Source organism: Colletotrichum higginsianum (genome assembly GCF_001672515.1).
Source record: "Colletotrichum higginsianum IMI 349063 chromosome 7 map unlocalized unitig_7, whole genome shotgun sequence".
NCBI lineage: Eukaryota > Fungi > Ascomycota > Sordariomycetes > Glomerellales > Glomerellaceae > Colletotrichum > Colletotrichum higginsianum.
In genome coordinates, this window is record NW_017263917.1 from 2,608,451 (window position 1) to 2,624,348 (window position 15,898).

Here is a 15,898-nt window from a genome sequence, read left to right on the forward strand (position 1 = left end):
ATATAGAAAGTAAGCTATCTTTATAGCTTTATAATAGTAGTAATAGTAAAGTTATTCTATAATAGAGATCTTACTAGTAAAAGTTTACTATTATAAAATACTTATTATAGACTAAAACTATTATTAATATATATAATAAGCTTTATTAAGTTAATATAGTAACTATAGTCTACCTTAAATCTATATAGTAAAGTAAAAGTAGAATTTATACTACTATACTAAAATAATAGTATAATAAGTAATAGTAGTAAATTATATAGAAAATCTAACTTTTATTTTTATAGTACTATTTCAAGCTTATCTTACTATTAATTTATTCTTTTTATTTTTTTATTTATAATTTAAGTTAAGATCTTTAAAATAATATTTTTTTTATTTTTGTAGCTCTTTTAGGCAATTAATTAAGGGTATACTAAAAAGTAGTACCTTTTGGTGTAGCTTGGTGGGGCTGGGGGGGCCAGGAAGGGGGGGGGGCCAGGAAGTGGGTATGTTGACTTACTGCATGCAGCTGCAGGCCGCTCCGACCCGCGAGAACGTCGATACCGCGCACAAGGCGGGAAAGTGGTTGGATATCGGCATCCCTAGTTTGCGGAATCTTCGCTACCTCAGCAACTGGAGACGGGCATCATGGGCTCTCCTGGCGATAAGTTCCATCCCAGTACATTTGATGTGAGTATGCTTTGGCACGCGCGCTTGGCAGCATACAGAACATTAACTCTCATCAGATATAACTCGGCAGTTTTCAAGTCACTGTCCTCCCACAACTACACGGTGGCCGTTGTCAAAGACTCTTTCTTGAACAACAGCTCTTGGAGTCTCTCAACGGCCGAGGCCAACCGTGCTGGAGACTGGGGATGGGACGACACCCGAGTCAACCCTCAGAACCTGGACTACGAGGAGATTATTCGCGGCATGCAACAAGACGCCCAGACATACAAGGAAATGAACATTTCCGCGTGCTTTGCCCTATACGACGACTACTGGCAACCGCAAGGTAATGCACTAGTGTTTGTCAAGAACGAGACTTTGCAGAGCCCGCCAGAGGACAGCCTCCTGATGTACGTCTCAGTCGTGCCTCGATCCGATAATTGGGGCAAGAACATGTGGGCTCTGGGCAACGGAACCGGCAGGTTTGTGGCCCAAAGCCCTCCAGGAGATGTGACGAAGTGGTTCCTGGGACCCAAGTATTACGAAGTCGATCGATGTCTCGTTCAACCACCGGAAAGCCTGCGGACCAGGTGTCGTTTTGAATACTCGCCACCCATCATGTTCACCATCTGCATCATGAACTTCTTGAAAGCGTCCATCATGCTGTGCATTTGGGTCATGAGGAAGTGGCAGAACCGGCAGCAACGGGATCAAGCTAAGCAGGTCATGCATACACTTGGTGATGCCATCGCATCTTTCATGAGGGAGCCATGTGAGCACACCGAGGACCTAGGTCTCGGGACGAAGTACGACTTTTTGACTACAAGAGAGTGGAAAAACCGGTTGGTCAGATGTCCTCCCACCGTCTTGGCCGAGGAAACACACGAAGCCAGAACGTTCCAGGTTGAAGTGAAATATTGGAGGTCTGCTGCAAGTCTCAAGCGCTGGGTCATACTGTTGGCTACGTGAGAAAGCCATGTCAATACCTGTTAGTGTCCCTTGTGTTAACGTAGTCTCTCTAGGTGCCTGCTGGTGCTCCTGGTTGCGGCAATTCTTCTAGTCACCTCCTTTACCAGCCTTCGACACAGACGTTTTGGGGTTGGCATACCTGAGCTGTGGAAGCTTGGCTTTGGGGCGCTGACCCCCTTCACGTATCTCGTCATCAACCTCCCGCGGCGCGACCCTGGAGGCTTGATCTCGAATGTTCTTCTGGCGAACCTACCTCAACTCGTGCTGTCGATCCTGTACATCTTGTACAACACCATGCTCAGCACGTTTCTCGTTCAGAGAGAGTTCAGTCGGATGCACAACCCCGAGTACAGAAAAGCACTCCGCGTCTCCGAGCCGGTTGGCATCCAACGTTCGAGTTACTTCATTTCTCTCCCCCTGCGATACGGCATACCACTCTACGCAAGCTCTGGAATCATGCACTGGTTGATTTCGCAAAGCTTGTTCCTGGCAAGAATTCGCGCAGTCTCGGCCGAGGGGGGTGACGACGAGGCAAACTCATTTTCGACTTGTGGCTACAGTCCGATTGCGACATTTATCAGTACGTCTCTTGTCGTTTCTTCAGGAAGTTTTTGGGGGTTAGAAGACGAGCGTCTAACGGAACCGCTAGCCATATTGGCAGGACTTGCCATGGTTGGCTTGATTGTTGCCATTGGCTTCCGTCGCTATGATGGGACAATGAGAATGGTATCAACAAACAGTCTCGCAATTAGCGCATCATGCCATGTTCTCGAAGAGGATAGAGCCAGCGGGTATTTACTCCCATTGCAATGGGGAGTGGTTCAGATGTCGGCTGAAGAGGGCAAATGCACGTTCACAACAGCCGCGACAGACACCGTAAGATTGCCAACTGAGGGGTTAAGATATAAATAGTAAAAGCCGGTGTAAGGGTCAAGAACAAGACCACGGCTATCGATTCAGACTCAGCTGGACAGATTTCTAAAGGAATGTCTTATAGTTGTTAGATGTGGACACTTGTCAGATAGCCAACGTGAATAGTAATTAATGCTCATAGCTAGAAATACAACATACAAATTTTTAGGATCATTATGTGAACGTCACTATGTAGTTGGCAGTACTTGACATTAGAGTACATCCCCCCGTGGACATGTACGTAATTTCCACTCTAGCATCGAAATTTCCCTGTGCTGAGCTGGCGACCTCCGTTATAGGGAATCTCATCAATAGATACATCCATCTTGACAACTGACACTCACTTTTGGGTCACTTTAAAGCGTACAGATGACAAGAAGGGTTCTTGAGTCGATACTCGATTGTGGCATCTGGCATGCTTGGCGGTGGAAATTTGATTTATGAAGTGAAATAAATAGGTGTAGGAGAGATTAGTGCGATGTTCCCATGTCTGCAACGCTCGCTCATCAAGGACATTATCTATCTGTTGAAACTACTTAAAACGCATCATCTCCTTTTTCAACAACCCCTGATCCACCGCATTAACAGCCTCCCCTTTCATCAAACCCTGTACACACGACTCGCCCACCAAAAGCCAATAGTCTCCCTCCCTACGGACACAGTACGGCACATTACCGCCAGCAAGCACGACAACATCATCTCCCTGCTGGATGTTCGATGGACCAATGCCCATTCTCCCATCTGTCGTAACTAAGAAGGCCCTATCAAAACCATAGTTGTGAACTAGGCTCTTGTAGTAGTCTGCGGCCCCACCGGAAGATACTTCCTGGAGTACGAAGAGGGCGTTCGGATCCCCGCTCTGCTCTACGCACAAGGACGACAGTGATACGTCGTTCAGCAGCAGATGATGGATATAGGCCGCGCCGTCCGCGACAGTCTGGTCCCAGTCCCGGCCGACAAATGAATGCTGCTCGACCGTAGTTACGCTGACAAACTGTCTCGTCCAGGATGGTATGGGTTCCCTCTTGAGTAGCTTCAGCGCCTCTGACAAGATGCGTGCCATCTGCTCTGTGAAAGGCTGCTCTGGTTCGACCTTGCGAGAAGGGTTGACGGCAAACGGAACAGCCACCTCGACTGTGCTCACTCTGATGCCCTCGAGTGAAAGTACCCGCGGATCGTCTTCATGCCGGATGTCGAGTTCAAGCCCAGACGCTGCAGAGAACTGCTCGAGGAACCCGAGTCTGGCTGGCGTGGACTTGTCTCCGGCATGCACCCACGAGAGACTTGTGGCGATACCCTCGTTGGGATTCTTGAAATCGCTCCAGTCGGGGCACCACGAGGGTATATCTAGAATCTTCTCCCGCTGTCTTCTAGTGGTGCTGCCATCAACACAACGTGCTCGGGTAAGGAACGCAAGCGAGCGACTCTGCTGCAGCATGTATCGCCCGACCCTCGGATATAGATCCGTCACGTCAATCTGATAGTCTGGTCTCAGCTCGGGAGGTACAGCGGGCAGATCCTGACATTCGCGAGCCAGACCCATGAGTCCGTAGATCTTGTCCCTCTGGTCGCTGGCGTTGAACTTGACCTGCGTGATGGAGACGAGCGCGTCAAGGGGCCACAGCGCCTGCGCCCGCTGGAGGTTCGCCATGGTGTCGATGTTGCGCAGCTGCTCGGGCACTTGAGACAGACGCATGTAGCCGTTTTTGCGCAGCCAGGCCGCCGCCCAGCCAAAGCGACTCCAGGGGAAAGACTGATCCCCGTGGAGGAAGATGGGATCCAGCGTCGACAGGGCGACCTCCTGGACGACCCAGATCCTGGAGAACCACCGCCTCGCCATGAGGTTCTTGAGATGCGACCACCGAAAGTCCTCCCACGGCGGCAGACCGGAGGCCTCGTGTGCAGAGGGACGGTACATGCGGGCGGGTATGTCGCTCGGCTCCGTGGCGCCGTGATACTGCCGCCGAAAGACGTGGTATATGCTGTCCAGCAGCTCCCACGCGCCATAGCAGTCGGAAGAGTCGGGGCCGAGCCAGATGAGCGTCCTGATGGCGGTCCGGTACAGCTGGCCCATGAGGGAGACCTGGGACGCGCGCTCGGCGAGGTTGGACTGGTCGATGCAGATGCTGTCGATCCAGATGTGACGGACGGGGGGGTCGAGCTCGGAGTTGGTCCTTGCCAGTTGCGAGAGCCTGTGAACGCAGGCGGCGAGATCGGCCCCGAGCGTGACGACCCGGTTGTCTATGAGGACATCCCGGTAGCTGTGCTGGCTCGTCCAGCTGTGACTGAGGGCGTAATACGGAGGGGCATCGTGCAGTTCCACGATTTCTAGGCTGCCCACTTCATCCGAGTCGGGGTCTGGAACCAGCCGCAGGAGTCGGACTTGGTTGGTCTTGAGAGGGGTGTAGAGGCCGGCCTCTTTCGGGCCTTGATGAGTGCTCATGATGTTGGGTTGCCGCTGGACAGGTTTGAAGAAAGGCGGTGAAAGTTGGCTGTCCTCGGTAATTCTTATGTGCAAACCCATACAGAGGATAGTTATACAAACCTCGGGATGCGAGCCTCGTCGCATTCAGCCTGACGTGCCCACCCACGCTACCCAAGTTAACCTGACATACCTGACATACCCTTCTTCTTTTGGAGTAGGAATAGGAATCTCACGTAAGTCTTGAATGTGGGTCGGGCGCATAGGTTGACTGGCTGCCACGACGACATAGTGGCATGCGCCACAACACAATAGGTGTTGTTTTTGCCACGGAGCCTAGTGTGTTCTAATACTAAAGTGGTAAAGTGGAAGATATATAGGCAGAGTGCAATTCCCAGTACAACCCTTTAAATAGGTAATTGCGCTTGCAACAACAAGCCAATAACAAGCATAGCCTCAATCATGTACATGCTGACTCACCCAGTTCACTCAACCAAGTCTGAACATCATCACACAAGGGAGGCGTAAAGCACTTAGACGAAGGTGAGCAGCTGGGAGAGACGAATACACCTACGTCACCTACTTGGACGCTACTTGTCAACGTTGTTTCTACTCGCCGTGGCCATGAACGGGGCTGGAAGACACACGAGAAGCGGCAAATGACTGCGCAAATCCAAGCCCGATATTTGCGCGAAAGATGTCAACAAACCCGTGGTAATGGATGTCCACCTTCGAAACCACTCAACGTTTCCACCGGAGCGGCTAATTCATCCCTGAATGTGCCCGTCTTGGCCCTTCTGCAGCGTCTTCTCCGAGAACGCCCGTCCTTGGATGCCGCACTACGATTGCGCAACAGGCAGCATCACCAGCTATGAATACAGCTGGAAGACCAGTCTGGAAGCCGCGAACGGCTCTTGCGGGATTTGACGAGAGGGTAGTCTCAGGGCAAAGAACTCGGGGATAGGCACCGTCTTGGTCGATCTCGCCAACGATTACTGGATGCAGGCTGCGCCCCTGGGCCGCAAGGAAAGGGGAGGGGGGGGGGGTGGATGAGACAGAGAGACTCACCGCTGCGAGAGAGGAAGGATAAAAAGGTTCAAGGAGACGAAGTATCAAGTGGTGACCGCATGTTATCCGTACTGTCTGCCCGGAAATAGAACGCGCACCGACGCCGAATGGAAGCCTTCCAGATGCGCGACGGGAGGTCTTTCGTTGGATCCATTTCGTTTGGAGGCGCATCAACCGCCGCGCGCCGTTCGCACGCGCACGCCGCTTCCTTCATGCGCTGATCGTCAGGGGCCGGGAATTTCTCAGGCCTTTCTGCCCAGTCTTGGACAATCGGAGGGATTTGAGACCATTAGGTCAACGAATCGCATCTCGAGATCCTCGCTGAATCGAACGAGAGGCGTCCATCCCGTCCAGGCATCACCAAGTGCCGAGCGCCGGGGCAGCGGAGGGCAAACATCTACCACGAAGCAGACTTCAGGTGGGCGTCAAGCCTCATCGCTCCGTCTCCTTCCCCCTTACAAGTAGTCGAACGTTTGTGTCTCCCCCCCTGAACGAGTTTCTTTGTTGGCATCGCTTCATCAAACCGGCTGCTTGGTCAAAGGACCCTAGGCAGCACGTCTTCATGCTCTCTATTTCTCTCTCGGGATTACAGTTGCCGGCCAAACCAATTTAGACAGGTGAAAAAGGAGGGAATTGGGGGAGGAAGGCAAGGGGGCAGACCGACACCGCATGAAGAGACATGGGTCTGGAGGCGTGTTTGTACCGTGTATATGCAGGAAGAAGCAAACGCCACGTTTCCAGCTGCAAAGTACCCTCACGCAGTATTGCTGGTGTTGGGATAAGGTCCGAGATGGTGGTGGAAAGGGCTTGTCGCTCTGCGCCGAGATCTTGGACCCAACGGGAACTTCTCCCGCCCTAGAGGGTCCCAGCATGGTTTCGGTCTTATCTGATACTCTATGTCTCTCCAAGGCGGAGGCGGTGTTAAAAGGTATGGAGAGGGAGCGCTTCTTGGTTAATTGGAGGACGTATCCAATACTATCCACATTGCTCAACTGCTGTTTGCCCGCTTGCTTCTGGCCGGGTGCAAAACTGGGAGCACCGAGACGGCGGAAATTGGACCTGCACGCTTCAGTTCGGGGCACCGACTGGAATAGTACGCAATCCGCACGGAAGAGATATTGCTCCGGGAAAACGGGATGGGGTGGGTGGATAGATGATCTCGAACGAAAAGAGGTATCATCCACGGACACAATGTCGTCTCTCATGCATCAACAAGGGATGCCATATTACACATCCTTCCGCGACAACTGTTGAGCAGCCCTCCCGGTCATCACGTTGCATCTCGAGCTGGCTCTGATCCAACCCTCAACGCCACGGCGTCACAAACGCTTCTTCCCTTGGTCCGTGACGATGGGAAAGGTCCCTGGGGACCGGTGTGTGTAGCGGGCCAGCAGCTCATGTCGTCTGGTGGCTGCAGTCTTGCAGAACGGACGTAGCAAGATGAAGTGCGGACGGGAGGTGTTCCCAAGAGAAGCAAGCGGCGGAACACGACACACACACACACACACACACACACACACACACACAAATACAAACACAAACGCGAGCCAAAGTATGCTGTGCCACCACGGCTCCGCGTGATTACATGGCCTCGGAATCGTCAACGGCGAGGTGCGTTGCGGTACCCGAGAGGGCCGCGAGCTTTGGGTAAAGCTCTGCTTGTCTTTCAACTCGGGGCCGTTCAATTAGGGTTATCGCCTCGTCTAGGACATCTTTAGGCCTTGCCCGATTGGCTCCTACGAGTCCCGGCTGTCCCGTGTTCTTGGGAGAGAGGGGGGGGGGGTCATGTCGTTGAGGGACTAGGGAAATGGAAGACGCCTGCGGATAATGTTGGGATCACGGAGCAAGATGGATCTAATCAACTGCATGAGCAGGCCTAGCTTCTTACGTACGAAGTTGTCTCTGACGTACATGACCGTCTTCCGGAGGGTTGCAACTCGGCTGGCTGGCTGTTGATGGTTCGGACTCTGGCTGACCCCGCTTCTCCCGGTCTGCCCCGACCGGTGTAAGGGAACGAATGCAGTGGGAGGGAACGAGAAAGAAACGTGGGAACTCTCTCGCGTGGATGGGTGGGTGTGTGTGTGGATGAGTGTTGCGTTTTTGGTCGGAGATGGGCCGACACTCGCGTCGAATCCGGGGAAGAGGGACTCTCGCCACGTCGAGATCTGGGTTCCCTTTCCCCACGAAACAGAGATGTCAGATGGGGCAAAGAGGAAGGGGGAAAAAAAGAACGAAAAAAAAGAGCGCACTGGAGCGTCTGGAGAGCCTGGAGAACCCAGGCTTGAGTGGTCTGTCTGCTTGGGCCCGAAAGCGTTGCGCTAGTTCCAGAGCCACATTTCGTGTCAAGTCGGTTGTCGGTTGTCGAATCTCCCAATGGACGCAAAGCTTATCTCGTCGTTCGGCCTGTGGGCTGTCCTTTTTCGCCGACTCTTCTGAGTTCCGTGTGCGCTGTCCTCTCATCGCCACGCGTCCGTCCGTGAAATATGAGGCCTCACGAAAAGGAATTTCTGATCTCCTCAGGTGAGGGTAGCGGGCGCGCGAGAGCCTGTGCCCCGTTACCGCTGGCTCCCACCGGTCTGGAAGCCTCGTGTCGAGTATGGTCTCATCAAGCTCCCACGCTCCCAAGACCAGCCAAGAATCAACTAGGCCCCTTCCAAGATGTTAGTGCTAGCACACACCCCCGGCATGCTGCCCGATATCTCGGCTGCCACGGGGAAGGTGCATCGGTGCGGGGAGAAGTCCGGTCTCCGTGCTGACAGAAACCAGAGGAAACATCCACCGTCGATGGGACTCAGCAAAGACGTGACGGCACACATGACAGCCATGGCGGACGGTTCGAGAGTCAAAAGCATGCGATGCCCCATTAACCTCTCCTCTAGCCAAGGCTTGGCTCGCTCACCAACAAATCAGGGACACGACCTCTATTGCAACAGAGAGAGATCACATACGTCGGCAGGATCCCCCTCTAGTGAAGCAGTAGTCTGGCCAGTGATCCATGTCCCGCCTCCACTGCCGGCCCCTCCCTCCCTCTCTCCCCCTCATCAAGGCCTCGAACCCGAGTTGATGTAATAATCAGCGTTCCTCTGGTCGACTCCGCGCTCTCCGTCCGGGGAAAACACGCCGAGACAGAAGGATTGCGGGGAGGGGAGAGGGGCGGAGGGAGAGGGGTGGCCTTGGTTTGGGCACGCGCGCAGTCATAAATCCCTGTCCGACCATGCCCCAACCTCGCTCAAAGTCCGAAATGGCTGTTTCCCTCCTCTTATGCTTATTCCATCCGGGCCACCTTGACGGATTCGGAGTGGGTGAGTGGAGATGGGACACTCGTGAGGGGGAGCCGGGGATGATGCCGTGGTGACGAAGGAGAGTGAGTGGGTAAGTGAGAGGGAGAGTGAGATGAGGAGTGGGAGAAAAGGGAGTGAAACGTGAGTGAGAGAGGAGAAGTGATGTTGGAGGCACAGCACTAAGACAAGAAAAGACGAAGAAGAAAAAATTCTCTGCAGAAGAAGATTGCCCCGTTTTCTCCTCTTCCCGTGCCACTTGCCCACCGCCTCCTCCCTTGTCTTTCCCCGCGCGCACGACGTTACGAGACATAGTCGAGAGCCTCGAGAGACGACTTGGAGAGGGGGGAGGGAAACAAGAGTTCTCTTGAGTCTTGGGTGCGCGTGTGTGGCTGGAACTCAATCCCCAAAACCGGCGTCTGGCTCAGACGGGTACGCATCCCACGGACTAGTTATGGGGAGAGTTGGAACATTCTACGCCTGCTTCTGCCAAACTTGGCTTCTCTCATCTCTTGGTCGTCTTGACTTGATCGATCCGTCCAATCCGAAAACAAAAGCATAAATACAAATAAATAAAAATTCCCCTCTTCCCGCCTGCAGACCCGGGAACGCACGACGCCGCGCGCGCCCGTCGCACAGCCAAGTTGGTATCTTGGGTCTCGGTGTCTTGGTTGCACCCTAGGGCGCTGGGCGGTGGAACTGAAGCGGACATTTCGGTATCCCTTACTGGAAATAACTCATGTCAACCGGGTCGTTTCGCGATACTGTTTTGTTTTTTCTCTCGTGTCTGCCCAGAGTCGAGAAGGTGAGAGAGAGAGAGAAAGCGAGGAAGACATAGTAGGGTTGCACGATACGAGTCATGGGGCTGTTCAGGTCGAGTCTGGGCGTTTGTCGACCCCCAGTTCTCCTTTGGGCCACACACAGATTTCACCATCAATAGTCAGAATCATTCATGGCGGTTGACACTAGCCTTTTGAGACCGGCCTCCTCCCGTATCTCTCCCATTTTCCTCTCTCGAAACCGCTTGCATCCTCCTCTGCCTCTCATCTCGTCTGGGGAGTTCTCTCTCGATCATTCACTCCCACCCCCTCCTCCTCCTCCTCCTCCTCCTCCTCCTCCTCTTATGGATGCCCCATTAGCCTTCATTCTGGCCCTAGTTTCCCCCGTCTTGCCCCAGTGGAGCGGCCACCCCAGTACCCCCATTGCTTCCCCGTTCCACTACAAGCTTCAAGTCAAGGGCCCCAATCAACTACCCTGTAGTTCCTCTGGGGGTTGCCAGCTATGCCCCGGACTGACCGGACAGCGACCCAATCACCACCAGCACACAGCTTCCGGGGTGGTTCATGGCTACGTGCCAAGAAGCTCTGGGCGTGCGTTGGGAGGGAGTTGGTGGATGGGTGGACAGGCGAATGGTAATCAACCCGGACGTAGGGACTAAGAAGAGAAGAAGAAGTTGGTTTTCAACTTTTGCTCCTCCACATCCTCGAGACGTAACTCGATGGCACAGAGGACGAACCCGCCCAGCGCCAGCCAGCCACCACCACCACCACCACCACCACTGAAAGGCGTCCTCCAATGTTCAAGGACACGGCCTCTTGTTATTTGTTCGTCCCGAAAGACGCAACCCAAAACGCTGCGAGGACCGGGACCGCCACCAGCAAGCTGCATCATCATGCACAATCTACGGATCATACACCACCTGTACGTGCCGGGAGGGCATACCAGACAAGCCACCCCGAGCAAGCCCTGCAAAAGCCCTGCGAGAGCGGATGAGGCCCTGCTCCCCCCTACCCTCCCTCACTCTCTCCGATGCAGTACCATATCTTGATCCATCTTGGGCGACGTATACGGCCGGCCGAGAGGGGAGCTAGATATGACCGGCAGCAAGGGTAAGCAGGGGTCCTTTTGGTACCAAACGCAAAGTACCCTGCGCCCCCTCCTGTCGGAAGCCCGCACGGTGATGTCTGGCTGCATGTTGTGTTTTCTGGCCTAGCCTGCCTCTTCCGAAGGGGGGAGGGGTCTCCATCAAAAACAAGCAAATGTCGTCCTTCCTGATTGCCATGAGATGTGTGTATGTAGTGTATGTGCGTGAACACGGAGTGGCAGTGTGAGTGGATCGTATGGAAGACGTCCCAAGTCTAGTTGTCCGGCGGCCACGGAGGAGGTCGACAACCAACCCACCCCTGGACATTGGCAAGTTTTCTTTTTTCCCACGTTGTGTTTTTTTTTTTCTCTCTTCCTCGAGGGACATCCCATCTTATCTCGTCGGATTTTTTATAAAGAAGGGCAGAGCTTCCTCTCAAGGTTTCATCCCGCCCCGGCTTCTCCAAGTTCTACCCCTCTCAAGCACAACCGAAGCGGTTTCGGAGCAACACGCATCGTCTCCCTCTTTATTCCCTCTCTCCCACTCACTTACTTTGAGTGTGTGTATGTGTGTGTCCGTTCGCCGCGTTTCACAGCATCTCTAGTGGCCCTTTCCGTCTTCCGGGACTCTTCACCGTTCACCGGCGGTGGTAGTTTATCATACTTGAATACGCCGGCCGACTCTCACCGGTTACGAGGAACCAGAACAGTCACTGCTCTTGCCCTCCTATCTTCGTCCCAACTCTATTTCGGGAAAAAAGCAAAAGAGTTTTCTCAACCGGCAGGATACTTCTTTTTCTCTCTCTGGGAATCTCATAAACAACCCGGAGACAAGCGACACCTCTGCTCCCGTCGCACTCGTCAATACACAAAACAACCACAAGACGGCTTTGCCCGAGAGCAGAACTCTCAAAACCGCAGCCATGGATCACTACAAGAACGACAGCGATCTCCATGACATCTCGGACGAGAAGCCCGTCGGCGCTCAGCTCGAGCAGGCCCAGATGCTCGCCGACCTGCCGGATCCCGACGCCGGCAAGTCAGACGAGGAGCGTGCCGCCATCGTACGTGTGCTTCCTACAAATGAGGCTCGGAATCGGAGTGTGAAGAAGCCTGTTTACTGACATGTTTCTCTACATAGGACAAGAAGCTCATGTGGAGGGTCGACCTCTTCCTGGTGCCCTGGCTCTCTCTTCTTGTAAGAACAACCAACAACTCCCTCACCCGGCCAATGGTTGAAAGCGCAACTGGCCGACGTTGGCAAAAGGACATATCACTGACAACGACTCTCATTTATTAGTACCTGCTCTCGTTCCTCGACCGCACCAACATTGGAAACGCCCGTCTCGCCGGCATGGAGGAGGACCTCGGCATGACAGGCACCAGCGACTACAACCTCTCGCTCACCATCTTCTTCATCAGCTACGCCGTCTTCGAGCCCGCCACCAACGCCCTGCTCAAGCGCCTGACGCCGCGCCTCTTCTTCACCGGCATCATCATCGCCTGGGGCTCCATCATGACGCTCATGGGCCTCTGCACCAACTTCCCCGGCCTGCTCGCCGCCCGCTGGTTCCTCGGCATCGCCGAGGCCGGCCTCTTCCCCGGCGTCAACTACTACCTCTCGTGCTGGTACAAGGGCTCCGAGATCGGTGTCCGCTCCGCCGTCTTCTTCTCCGCCGCCGCCCTCGCCGGCTCCTTCGGCGGCCTGCTCGCCGCCGCCATCGCCACGATGGACGGCATCGGCGGCAAGCCCGGTTGGGCCTGGATTTTCATCATCGAGGGCCTGGCCACCGTCTTCGTCGGCATCTTCTGCTGGTGGATGGTCTTCGACTGGCCCGAGAACGCCCGCTTCCTCACCCCGGACGACCGCATCCGCGTCCAGCGCCGCCTCATCGCCGGCAAGCAGGGCCGCACCGCCGAGGACTTTGACAAGCGCCACATCTACGCCGCCCTCAAGGACTGGAAGACGTACGGCTACATGACCATCTACATGGGCTGCCTCGTGCCCCTGTACGCCTTCTCGCTCTTCCTGCCCACCATCCTGCGCGGCATGGGCCACACCGGCACCAAGGCCCAGCTGCTCTCCGTGCCCCCCTACGCCGTCGCCGCCGCCCTGACCGTCGCCGTCGGCGTCGTCGCGGACCGCACCCGCTGGCGCGGCTACTGCAACGTCGCCACCGTCGTCATCGGCATCGTCGGCTTCGTCCTCCTCATCGTCTCGAGCGACCCGCAGATCCAGTACGCCGGCACCTTCCTCGGCGCCGCCGGCATCTACCCGACCATCTCCAACACGCTCTCCTGGGTCATCAACAACACCGAGGGCTCCCTCAAGCGCGCCGTCGTGCTCGGCATGGTCGTCGGCTGGGGCAACCTCAACGGCGTCGTCTCGTCCAACATCTACCTCAAGAACGAGGCGCCCCGGTACTTCACCGGCCACGGCGTCGTCCTCGGCTACCAGGTCCTCTTCCTGCTCGGCGGCTCCATCTTCATGCACTTCGCCCTCCGCATCTCCAACAAGAACCGCAGGGACGGCAAGATGGACGCCAAGTGGGCCGCCATGACCGACGATCAGAAGTGGGTGGCCGGTGATAAGCGCCCGGACTTCCTCTACACTCTCTAGAGGGTGTGGTTGTCCGGCTGGCTTTCTCTCTCTATCTCTCTCTCTCTCTCACTGCGATTGCTTTCGGCCATATACATAGACTTAAGGGCGAGGAAAGATGGAAATCTCTCCTCCGTTTGGAGGCTCACCAACATATGTTTGGGGTTAACTGGGGTGCTGTTCCCAAGTTGCGACAGCATACTTTTCTGTACATTGTTTGCGTTTGCGACCTCAATGATACCACTTGGCATTCGTGCCATCAACACGATTATATGTAATTTTCAGTGACTATGAAGTGAATCCTGTTTTGTGTTTTGTGACACAAAACAATTTGCATCAAGGGCTTCTGTGAACATCATCAAACACATCAACTCTTAGCCAGGGAGATGCCCTCGTCCGAGGCTGGAGACATACAGCCATCGTCACAGATCATCGAACCGTTTCCAGAATACTAGAGACCCAGCAATGACAAGCCAAATTGATGTGAGTCCGATCCGTTCAAAATCACACTGTCAAGTGTGCGATCGCTAGCTCCTTGTTTCTGGCATTCTCAGGAATGGTATTGAGCCACATTACCTCCTGGTGGGTGAAGAGTTGCTCTTCCCGGTACTGTTTGCTTTCTATGATGCCGCGTGTTAACTTACGGAAATCCAGTGTACCGCTTGCGTCCTCCAGGTATTCCTGAAAAACGTACGTGACCTGTTGCGGATCGTGTCGGACGGCGAGCTGGCCGCCTGGTGAGGTTACGGTAGGCAGACCACCAGCGAGCCCATCTGCTGCTCGGACCGTGGCGTGTCTATATGGGGTTTGAACTTGCCCGCTGGCGCAGAGTAGACCTGTGGGAAGGGAAGAGGCATACTGTGAGCACTCGGGTGACCTTGAGCAAAGGTCCTCAGGGGTGGACTCACGTTCAGTTTCTGTAGCTCGGCCCGGACGCCGCGCTTGATGTTTGACGCCTTGTCAATGTTGGCCAGGGACTGGACGACGGTGTCGATGATGTCGTGCTCGTACGGGGTGAAGTTGGTGCAGAACCTCCCCTAGTCCATCTTGCCGGCGTTGCGGTATATGTTATCAAGGACCTCCTTGTTGTTGAGGCCAAAGGTGGCGGGCGGTCTGGCAATCTCTTAGGAGCTGGGCAAACGCTATCCGAGGCTCCTCGCCTTCTTGCGCGGGGAAGAACACCACGCGGCCGTCGGCCTTCTCGCCAGAGTCCCAACGGATCACGATCGGTTTGTTAAATGTAGACCTGATGCAGTTATGGAAGAGCTTGTTTGAATAGCCATGGTTGAAATGCGGAAGCTCTGAAGAAAGGCATAGAGGGGGTCTCGGTTGAGTTGATAAGAAGGCTTTCCCCAAGCCTGTGCCCTGTGAGGGAGGTACCTTATAAGGCGACCAGGACCAGCAAGGTTCTTGGTATTTGGGATCCAAATGAGACAGAGCATCTTCAATCATCTTCTTTGGTGTTTGGGGGCGACCGTGATATCATCAAATCTTGTATACACAATTTCATAGCCAGTCCGATCGACCTTTCGAGTCTATGACAGTAAACAAATTGATCCAAGAGACTTGTGCTCCATAGTGTTTTGTGCATGTTCCAGCCCTAGATTTAGAAGAGTGTTACTGGTGCCAAGTCCTGAATACTGTTGTGCTCCCTGCACACTGCTTACTGTGTCTTCCTGCCTGCTAAGCTGTGCTAGACATATGCGTCTGTCTCTAGTAATGTTTCTACCAGGGGAAAAATAAATGAAATCATTCAAAGCGAATTGCTGTCAGATTGGTGTTACTTTTTTTTTTTAGATATTTATATTGTCTCGGTGTAAGCTATCAGTAGGTGACAGTCGAGGGGAAATCTGGAACAGGAAGTCTTACAACAACAGGAACACGCAAATATTATGATAATAGAGAATAACTGCAAACAAAAAGGACCACAAGTGAAGTATAAATGAGTGAACCACTGTCTCGATACAGAACCTCATATGAAAACGAAACCTAGCAGTCTCCGAAATGTTGTCCTAAGATAGCAGCATCACCGTGAGTTCTGCTCCAACCTCTTGAGTGGAGCTATAATAACTTCAAAAAAATCTTGACAGAATTGTGCTTCCTTCACCAACGTTTTATCGCCGTCCAACGTACTCACTT

General features: G+C 53.9%; 5 protein-coding genes across 5 annotated transcripts; 2 read left to right on the forward strand and 3 right to left on the reverse strand.

Annotated features, from left to right (window-relative positions):
• Positions 1–627: 627 nt before the first annotated feature.
• Positions 628–2,725, forward strand: CH63R_10482 (uncharacterized protein; the record flags this gene model as incomplete). The annotated part of the gene is made up of 3 exons (XM_018305456.1): positions 628–1,613; positions 1,671–2,493; positions 2,699–2,725. The coding sequence occupies 3 exons, from the start codon at positions 628–630 to the stop codon at positions 2,723–2,725; spliced, it is 1,836 nt and encodes a 611-aa protein (XP_018154880.1).
• Positions 2,726–3,061: 336 nt separating this feature from the next.
• CH63R_10483 (Heterokaryon incompatibility protein) lies at positions 3,062–4,972 on the reverse strand (the record flags this gene model as incomplete). Its single annotated transcript, XM_018305457.1, has 1 exon — positions 3,062–4,972. The coding sequence occupies one exon, from the start codon at positions 4,970–4,972 to the stop codon at positions 3,062–3,064; it is 1,911 nt and encodes a 636-aa protein (XP_018154881.1).
• A 2,628-nt stretch (positions 4,973–7,600) lies between these two features.
• Positions 7,601–7,932, reverse strand: CH63R_10484 (uncharacterized protein; the record flags this gene model as incomplete). Its single annotated transcript, XM_018305458.1, has 2 exons — positions 7,601–7,780; positions 7,912–7,932. The coding sequence occupies 2 exons, from the start codon at positions 7,930–7,932 to the stop codon at positions 7,601–7,603; spliced, it is 201 nt and encodes a 66-aa protein (XP_018154882.1).
• A 2,799-nt stretch (positions 7,933–10,731) lies between these two features.
• On the reverse strand, positions 10,732–11,130 carry CH63R_10485 (uncharacterized protein; the record flags this gene model as incomplete). Its single annotated transcript, XM_018305459.1, has 2 exons — positions 10,732–10,959; positions 11,116–11,130. The coding sequence occupies 2 exons, from the start codon at positions 11,128–11,130 to the stop codon at positions 10,732–10,734; spliced, it is 243 nt and encodes an 80-aa protein (XP_018154883.1).
• A 953-nt stretch (positions 11,131–12,083) lies between these two features.
• CH63R_10486 (Major facilitator superfamily transporter) lies at positions 12,084–13,780 on the forward strand (the record flags this gene model as incomplete). Its single annotated transcript, XM_018305460.1, has 3 exons — positions 12,084–12,224; positions 12,302–12,358; positions 12,461–13,780. 3 exons carry the CDS (start codon positions 12,084–12,086, stop codon positions 13,778–13,780), a joined length of 1,518 nt encoding a protein of 505 aa, XP_018154884.1.
• Between the last annotated feature and the right edge of the window lie 2,118 nt (positions 13,781–15,898).